The sequence below is a fragment of the Oryzias melastigma genome, linkage group LG17 (assembly GCF_002922805.2).
Source record: "Oryzias melastigma strain HK-1 linkage group LG17, ASM292280v2, whole genome shotgun sequence".
In the NCBI taxonomy this organism is placed as follows: domain Eukaryota; kingdom Metazoa; phylum Chordata; class Actinopteri; order Beloniformes; family Adrianichthyidae; genus Oryzias; species Oryzias melastigma.
Genome location: NC_050528.1, coordinates 32,545,774 through 32,555,910, shown reverse-complemented (window position 1 = coordinate 32,555,910; position 10,137 = coordinate 32,545,774). Strand labels below are relative to the sequence as shown.

Below are 10,137 nucleotides of genomic sequence, written 5' to 3'. Positions count from 1 at the left end.
CATGTTGTCAGATACGTATCGCAATACATATATCATGAAACAGATTGGTATTGCATTTTATCATGAGACACGTATCGCGATGCGTATCATACCATGAAATGCGTATTGGGATTTGTATCATATCGTGAGACATGTTTTGATATATGTATCATATCGCAAGACACGTATCGGGATATGTATCATACTTTAAAACACGCATCGGGATCCGTATCATATCGTGAGACGCGTATCGGCATATGTACCATATTGAGACACAAGCATCAGGATACGTATCATATCGTGAGACGCATTTTGCAATATTTATCATATCATGAGACACTTATTGAGATATGTATCGTATCTTGAGAGAAGGTATTGCGATACATATATCGGGAAACATGTATCAGGATATGCATCGTATTGCCAGACTCTTGCCAATACACACTGGTTGTAGACCTGTGATCTACGGAGCTCAGAAGTTGACCACACTACCTGCACCACAAAAACAAAATCACTTGAAAAGTAAAAAAAAAACAAAAAAACAACAAAAAAACAACAAACTGATTTATTAAAAAGATTTTAGCCACTGTATGTTTTTTTGGTTTTACTTGCATGAAGTTGCTTCAGCAGGCCTGACTACATATTGTTTGTATCCTGCTGAGTGTATGCATGATGTATTGATGTTGTCTTCCACGAGCAGTTATTGTGGAATTTCTACATTGTGGGATGCTATTTTATTGCTTTTTATTATGTCATTGACTTTATTGTCTTTTTATCTGGCGTTTTTACCTTGTTGTACTTTTGTTGTCTTTCATGTTTTGTGTTCAGCACTTTGTTTTAGCTGTTTGCATTTAAATAAAGCTGCGTTGAGTTGAGCAAAAACAAAACACTTTTGATTTGATCTGAACTCTGAACAGGTCATGTGATGCCTTTAATTTTTCAGTATCTTCATTTCTGACTTCCTGGTTGATTGATTCTTATTGGGAGGCTCTCCACTGTTTGATGTTTTCTCCGTGTTTTGAGAAGAACCTACATTGCTGTTCTCTGGAGTCTCACAGATGCATACATGTATTTCTAGACTACAGACCAAGACTACATCGGTGGTTTTGCTTCTCGTCTGTTCCTAAGCTTGTTCCGATGGTTGGGTGGTGTAGCTTTTTTAGATCTTCAAGTATGATTCAGCAGTGAGCAAAGCAGTCTGGATGTGAGGTTGTTTGGAGGTCATTTTTGGTGCAGCAAAAAAGCAGAACTGTATGTCTAAAGAAGCTTTTCTCAATCTTGACTCTGCAACTATGAAGGGAAAAGCTGAGTCTACTGCAGGGAGGGAGAGTCTTTCACAGCCAGGATTCGGCACAGGTCCTTACCTGATTCGGTTTCGGGACGAGGGGTGAGGTTAATCTCGTCGGCTACTGTTAAAGGAGAGGGGGGAGGAGAAACGGGGGGAGGATACAAACATTTGGTGTTAAATGAGTGCTCATGACATTCCACATGCATCAACCAGGTAGCTCCGCGAACACGAGAGAGGAGCTTCGTCTCAATTAGGGGTGGACGCCATGCGAGACTGGCAGGCAGCGCTTTGAAAAGAGACTTTGAAGATAGCAATCAGACCTGTTGAGATACCAACACGGCGGCGAGCAGCAATCTGGTCAGGAAGATTAGATATGATTATAGGGAGCGAGCGGAGACAGTGAGGCAGGCAAAGCAATCAGCGAGCGCTCGACGCCACTTTAAGGTGAATCAATGTGGAGAAGTTGTTGACTTTGGTGAGAGATGAGTCTGTTGTGGTGCTGAGAGGACGAAGGAGGAGGAGCTGAAACAGGAGAGCATGCAGGAGGAACCTGGAAGGGTTTAGGAGACCTGCTAACCGTGTGCACTGACTTTATCAAGGGATTATCACATTAGATGGCATCTGTTTGCTTGTAATTTCAGTTTTTCCTGAAGAGACCTTTTACAATCCTGATGTTGGTTGGAGCATCCTTGCTGGATCTACACATCACACTGTTTCTGTCACACATCTAACGTGACATTTTAAGAATTTCATTATGACATTGCTTATGAAATTAAGCTAAAATTGGATTTAAAGAGCAGGGGGAGCTTCCTGAACAGCATTTGAGGTTTAAATCGTGACCTTTAGGAGGCTGTACCTAGATCCATGCTTTTGGACTTGCGTGTTTTGATGATCTCAAGCTGGGCGGCGTCTCCGAACTGCTTGGTGCGTTTCTCGGACATGCTTTGGCGCCCGAAACCTTCCCTCTGAAAAGCCCCATCGGGGTGGTTTTCATCTGGACTCAAGGGGCTGGAACGAGTGGAAGATGAACAATTAAACATTAAAGAAAAGAAATAAAAAAGAATGTACAAACATCAATATTAAATCACACTTGAGCCATAAGTTGAACAATTATTATTATTAGATTTACCGATATGAATGTTGCATGACTGCAGAGATTTCCTTCATTTACTACACAGTACACCTCATTCATCTGCTATGCCTCTACGTCTCATATAATATGGTCCGGGTGAATACTTGATTCTGATTGGCTGCTGAGTGTCCGTTAAAACATGATAATAGATTCCTAATAATTGGTAACTAGAGTAACAGAAACTTGGAACGTAGGCAACAGACGTTATTCCACAACAGCAAGACAGTAGGAACGATCTCTGTCCTTCAAATGACTCTGGCTTTTTCGTTGTTATTTAACAGTTTTTCATAAACATAAAACTTTAAAATATGTAAATTGATTATATTTAAAGTCATACATTTTTAACTTTCTAACATAAATTAACATATTTTTAACATATGAGTTTTAAAGTAATAAATGTACAATTTTCTCAATGTTATTTAAGACTTTTTTCTCGTGAATTTACAACTTTAAAACCCCTAAATTTATTACATTAAAGTAATGAATTTACTACTTTAAAAAACACATACATTTATTAAATTTAAATTGATTCATTTGCAACTCTGGAACAGAAATGTACAAATTTTAAGTCATACATTTAACACATGACTTATAAAAATATACAACTTTATCCTTCCTATTTTACAGCTACAACTTTTTTCTTGCAAATGTACAACTTGCACACGTGCATTTACGAGAAAAAAGTCATACATTTAGCCAATGACTTTGAAAGTTATAAACATACAGCTTTATTGTCATTATTTACCAGTTATGATAATTACTTGTATATTTCCAACTATTAATCACGTAAATTTACAAATTTAAAAGACGTAAATTTAGGAGAAAAGAACTAATAAATTTAGCCAATGACTTTTAAAGTCATAAATATCTAACTTTGATCTCATCATTTAACAGTTACAACTATTTTCTCTTAAATTGGCCCTAATACTCTGTCAAACTAACAGGAAACAAATGAATGTCTAGAGGAATTCTTTCCGACGTACCCGTCGTTCTGAGCAGGCAGCTCTTTGGCCCACGCCGGGATCCCGTCAGCGGCGAAGCCCACGTCGTCGTGAGAGCTGGACGAGGAGTGGTCGGACAGGTGGGGCGGGAGGAGCGGCGGCCGGTCGTCCTCTATGATCACCGTGTCGTCCTGCGGCATGTTGACGGTCGGCGAGAGCTGGTAGTTTCCTAGAGAAGGACAGCGTTTCTTATTCCTCTCATCTTTTCCAAACCGACACCGGGATTTACTTTCATCAAAGGTTCTCCGTCTTCAAAGTCCAGCGGCTGCCAGGTCCGTTCTCAGTCCGGCTGAACCGGGTTTGTGTGAATTATTAAAAGTTCGTGTCGAGTTCTTGTCCTTCAGGAAGAACAAAGGAAGACCTCTCCTTCAACTCAGGGTTTGGGTCTGATGCAAAACTGAAGCTGGATGACAAACCCATCAGAGGATGAAATCATAGCAGGAAATAAGATCATCAAAATAATGTCCTTTTTATTCCTGCAGTGTCTGTCTTCATACGTTTCAATCCAGCAGTTGGCTTCTGTTTGATGCACCTTTCTTTCAGAGGGTTTGATGTTTGACCCCGACAGTGATTTTCTAATTATTGAACACAAAACAAAAAATAATTATGCAGAAAAGCGAACGAACAACTCATTATTTCCCTCTGCTACGAGGCACAAACAACATTTTTGGCTACTTCCTCCAAATTTAATTTGAGTCTGCTTAATGGACCGTGTAAAAAAAAAAAAAAAACTCTTTTCCAAGAAAACAGTAACTTCTGAAGCCAACGTCAGAAGCAGGCCAAACGGCTCCTGGCTGATCAGTGGATACAGAAGAAGCCGTTTCTCAGCAGCCACAATGGGTTCTGATGTCAAAGCACAGCCATTAATTCAAGCTGCGGCCCTCAGAAGAAGATTAAAAAACTTCTCTGAGCCAAGACCAAAACAATAATAGAGCAGTCTCCTTTCTTAGCCTCTGAAATGCAGAGTTTTTAAAATGCAGCGCGTGACTGTCTTTTATCTGTTTTTTTTTTTAAGGTCATCAAAACCAGCTTCAGTGCTTCATAAAGAGGCTGTGAAGAAGAAGCTTCTCTCTGGGATTAAAGTTCCAAACCCGGATCTTTCCTCTCACTGAACACAGAGGTGACCAGAATGTCACGAGAGGGGGGGTCAGGTGGCTCACCTCGTGGAAATGAGCCGAGTCCAGACAACAAACGAGACGCCGGACAGAGTCAAGGTCAACTGTAAAGACTGAAGCAGCAGTTGGTGGTTTTAGACATTTTTCCAAAGAGCGTAAGATAACTAAATGACCTTTAACTCGATTCATTGAGGACATTTATCAAAGACCCCCTCCAATTAAAATGGTGTTTTTAACATGTTCTTGTAGCATTTTTCTCATAATGGAGGACATGTATAAAGACAATTAAGTTTATCTTCATTCGAATCATTGTGAATCAGGAGCATACAAAAAATTCTAAATGAATTATGTATGAGCAAAAAAACGGATGGCGTCTAGCTCACTACACATTTGAAACATTAATGGTTAAGAGGCATTTAATCTTTGAGAGTTTTTTTTCCTATGCTGAAAACTGTTTAGTTGCTAAAATGAGGCAAAATACTGATCATTAAAAAAATATCATGTAAAAAATGTATTTTAAATTTTAATGTAATGTGAATAGTGCTTAAATATTCAGATATTTATTGAGTCATAATAAAAAAAAAAAGTGAACTATCATCTCTGGTACTGTCTTGTGATATATTGTGATACATATTGCATTGTGACACGCGTATCGTGATTCATTTTGTATCGTGACACGCGTATCGTGATACATTTTGTATCGCCAGACTCTTCCTGATACACACCCCACCTGTAAACAGATGGAAGATGGGAAATGGGGCGTACTTATTCCATGCCATACAAAAGACCACAAGATTGGAGTGGGACTCTAAATCAATTTCTCTGTTGTAGCGCTGCCTATTTTTTTCAAAATAAAATACTAGAAAAAAAAAATATATATATATATGTATCCTACAACTTTATTTGAGTTAAATTTAAGACGTTTTTAAGACCATGCATGTCAAAAATTAAGACAAATTTCTCAGTATGTTTTCCATTTTATTTATTTTTTATTTTATTCCCATTTTATAAACAAAACAGAATAATCATATCTTGTTCTTTGAGATCTGTGCTATAATGCTTTAGCATTGCTTCTTTCTCGTAACAATTGGCTGTCCCGCTGTTTGTCTACATAATTTAATCAAAAATAATTGCGGCTGAAAAAAATAATTATTTTTGACAAGAAATGTCAAAAATAAATTTTATCGAGTGTGAATAATCTACTACTTTCCTGGCATGGCATGGAGTTCTGGGGAGAAACTTTTAAAAGCTTGTAAACTATCTTAATTCCTTTCATCTTTTATATTTTCCTTTTAATCACTTTTGTTTTCCATCTTTGTTTTGTCTCCATGACGGTTTTTGGGGTAGAAACGTGGAGCTAAGTACCTAAAAGGCTCATTTGCTAAAGAAATGCATGGTTGCTCATGCATAATTGATTTAAAATAATTCATTAGTTATAAAACGGAACATTTGCAGGGCATGCATAATATGTATGCCAATATGGGAGAAAAGAGTTGCCAAATATGTGTGTTAGCCTGCAGCTGCAGGAGTGTGGCAGAGTGTGCAGGACTCAACAGTCTGACGGGCTTTCGGTTGTGTTGGCACTCGTACCACCACCACCCCTGCTGTGCACGGGTAGTTTTCACTGTGAATCAGGGAGTCGGGGCGATTTACCCCAGACCACACACACACATTTTCACATCCTAATCGCATTCCTTCAAAGCAGTCCGGCGCCAAACCCGGAGAACCCCATCAATGTCACAGTTTGAATCACGGCAGTACGATCAACTGGCAGCAGCTGAGCAGAGAAGTAATAAATCTGTCGACTCGGTTGCTTGGAAAACAAAAGCAAAAAATGAATAAAAAATGAACCCCCCCCTCCTCTGTTTTTGTTCCAGTGCTCGGGCCAGTCACGGTGGAGTGACAACAACTCTGCCACAAGGACTCAGACCAAGACCACCAGAGGATCGCACGGGTAGAGGCAGCCACTGCGTTCAGGTTTCTACCACAGAAAAACCTCTGAAAACCATGTGGGAAGAAAAGACAAAACAACAAGAACAGAAAGAGAAGGAGGTAGAAAGACACGACACAAACGACGCAGGAGTTAAGTTTCCCTCCTTCTCATTTCCCCTCAACTTGATCAATTTGCATAATTAGTGAGGAGGTTATTGCCAGGGGTGCTGGGCCTTGAAAGCCCCTGGCCTGAAGGATTAATTAAGACTCTGTTATCCTCGGCATCTTCAGGGCGTGCAGGAGCAGCGGTAGAAGGACGTGTGCAAACCATGATTTTTGTCCAATTGAGTCCATTGACAGTATATGAGAACTGGATTAAGTGAGTGTGATGTCACTCATACAAAATGACTAACTTTTGGTTTCAACTAAATGAAGTCAATTCAGGTGACATTTTTTTAAAATGTTATTTTAATTTTGAAAAATCCACATAATGTTTTACAAGGTTCATGGGCTAAAACAGAATTTTAGTCGGCATATGAGAATGAAAGACAGAAAGTGCAAACAAAAGTAAAGAAAGGAGAAATAAAATAAATAGAAAAACAAAAATAAAAAAGTAAAAAAAAAAAAAAACAGGCATGGAAATGGGGAAAAATATATAAATTAAGGTATAATTTATATCAATTCTCTAGTAAAAATTCTAAGAATGGTTGCCAAATCTGACTAAACAGTTCGCGTTTCAGGCGGCATCTTTTGGCGATATGGACACCTCTATGTTGGAGCCAAGAGAATTGGCATGTGTAGTGACAGCCTTAAGACATCAATAGTCATACTTCATGGATTTCACCTAATGCTGATTATAATTAGAATGTAATTGCAGCAATAAACAAGGGAACACTGCCGTTTTTTTGTGTTCAATCAATCATTCAATCAATCAATCAATGATTTTCCCACCAATATTTAGGCCAAAAGTAAATATCAACATATTTGTTGGGTAAACTGCAGCTCCTCTGAAGGAGAAGTGTCAGGGCGAGGGCAGCAGGTTACAGTGTGACCTTTCATCCATTATCTCTCCTGCTCAGTCCACGAGGGGAATTAAACATTTAGAATAACGCTGTAATCCTCTGCATGGCTCCACAATCTCCCCCAGAGCAGACTGAAGAGTGGAGCTATTTAAAAACTCAACATGGCACGACTTCTGGACTGTTTCGGGAAATAATATTTACACACACATATATATAAATATATACACAATACACCAGTAGGTAGTTCCTATTTGGAACGTGAGGGAAGAGGAGCCACTTTGTCCAGTTGCATATACAGTCAATGGTGTGAACACAGCTTAACAAGCTCCTTGTGCAGTGTACAACATGCCTGTGTCTCACCTACTTTACCCTTAATTACACTCGAGTCTTGCATGTAACTGAAGTGTTTACTTCGACCTGTTGACTGCAGCATACCCATAGAAAAAATGTACATGAACATTTTTATTCTACGAGTTTACTGAGCGGTCTACAACGTTGACTTTTTGTGGGTCCACTGGTTAGGGCAGTTGTGACTCAGGATTCAGTAATGCGCCTGGATGTAATAGACTAACTGTGTGAGACACTGAAGGACCAGCACATTCTCACTCCCAACTCGTCATATATGGACGTATGGTTCGGGTCCCCTCTCTGTCACTTTTAGACGTTTTAAGTGTCCCCAATTCGCCGTTTTCTTTTTTACATGCTGGCTGTTCCCATTAAATCACAGGCCCCCAACCCTTTATGCGCGGTACCAGACGTGGAACGGGTACTGGGTTAGATCCACGTCCATGCCCAAAGGGTTGGAGACCCCTGATTAGCGTCAGTGGCCCGGTACGAAGCAGCCCACAGACTGGTACCGGTTCACGCTTCAGAGGTTGGGGACCCATGATTCAATGGGAACAGCCAGGACTCAAAAAACGACAAGTTGGGAAAATGGGGAAATATCCAAAATGTCAAAAAGCGACGCGGAGGGGGTCCATACATCCATATTAGGGGTGTGCCTAAATGCGATATATCACAGTATCTAGTCCTGCGATTGATTCTTGATGGGTTCCTAACAAATATCGATTTTTAATTTTTGTTTGAAGAGACTGCTAAACGTTATATTCATCATCTTTTGGTGAGATGTTCCTTTGGGTGTAGATAGGGGGCGCCCATTGCAAGACTGGCTTTTAGGAGCACCAATGTGTCTGACAGCTACTTGAATTATTACATTTTTGTTTGTTGTTTACAACAATTTTGGATTAAGTAGTGGCACTGCTGTTCATGTTTACTATTCTTAACATAGATTTTTACAAATGATTCAAATTTAATTGGTGTTAATGTTTGTCAAAGACAGTATTACTGATTTGCACAAAAGTGTCTATTACTTGTTGCACAAAATGAGACAGGTTCTTAATTATGATTGTGTTTCGGCTAAAAAATGAATGATGATATATTTTTCTAAAAAATATGTCTTCTTATATATTGAGAGTTATTAGAGACAATTTTTACCAATTATCGCAGTATCGCAATATCATTGATATGGCAAGCCATGTATCGCATATCGCATCGTATTGTGAGGTGCCCAATGATTCCCAGTCTGAGTCCATTTGTGACAAGTTGGGAGTGAGAATGCGTTGGAAGGACATGAAGAGTTTCCAGACTAATTTTTAAAGGGGCCCTGCCACGAAAATTCTACTCTTTGAGGTTTTAATGCATTTTACTGTTCATTCCTCTCTATAAAGAACCCCAAAGCGCTATTTTGATCTATTCATGCATTTAAGAGTAATCCTCTAAAAACCTGCACTTTCTGCAGTAGCCCCTCCCATACCCACAAAAACGAGCGGGTGGAAACGTGCTGATGTAAGATCGATGCCAACAGCACCCTCCAGGAAGAGTCTGCTTTGACAGCTCCGCCCCCAGACTAACACAACACTTAATTTCTCCACAGAAGTAATGTTGATCAGAAAAAAAAAATAATTTTAGATGAGGAATACAGTATATATCTTCCAGTTGGGTTCTGTCTTCAATAATTTCCAGCTCAAACAGGGGTTTTTACTTTAACAGCCAGTAGAACCCTTGTGTGTTGTGGAGGAGTGATGAGATGGCTGGGTCTACTAAAAGCAGATATATCGTATGTGCTTCCATCTTTGATGAAGTTTGGATTATTTACGTGGGAGAAATACAGATACAGGGATTTCTCTGGGATGACGTCATGAAGCGGACTGCAGCGGCAGGGCAGCCACACGCAGCGGCAGGCGGAGCTTCAGGAATCGAGTCGTTTTATATTACATAAACATTTTTATGTAATATTATTTATGTAAAATTTTCCGGAAGTCTTGGGGAACAAATATCATCTTCTGCCCCCTTGACATGGGGTGTGCCACAAGGATCAGTTTTAGGTCCTCTTTTATTCTCCCTGTACCTGTTACCACTTGGCTCTGTGATTAGGAAATATGGTGTGTCCTTTCACTTTTATGCAGACGACTGTCAGTTGTATGTGCCTCTTAAAAACAAGAACTTGTCTATGGAAACACTCCACGAATGCCTTTTAGACTTAAGATCCTGGATGAACCTAAACTTTTTAAGTCTTAATGACAACAAAACTGAGGTGATTGTTTTTGGTGATGGCTCTGGGTCACTCACTGGTAATCTTGGCCCTTTAAGTAATTACTTGAAACCTCAT

General features: G+C 39.5%; 1 protein-coding gene across 10 annotated transcripts in view; it reads right to left on the bottom strand.

The window, feature by feature from the left end:
* LOC112151185 (partitioning defective 3 homolog) overlaps positions 1-10,137 on the bottom strand; it is a 327,527-nt gene that overhangs the window by 105,865 nt on the left and 211,525 nt on the right. For 7 of the 10 annotated variants that reach the window (XM_024279951.2, XM_024279959.2, XM_036216447.1 and 4 more), the window contains 3 exons: positions 3,383-3,569; positions 2,124-2,275; positions 1,344-1,388 (listed from right to left, as the gene is read on the bottom strand). In XM_024279951.2, coding sequence (XP_024135719.1) covers positions 1,344-1,388; positions 2,124-2,275; positions 3,383-3,569 — 384 coding nt within the window. The remainder of the gene's footprint in view (positions 1-1,343; positions 1,389-2,123; positions 2,276-3,382; positions 3,570-10,137) is intronic. The other 3 variants (XM_024279942.2, XM_036216449.1, XM_024279969.2) reach the window with 1 other exon arrangement.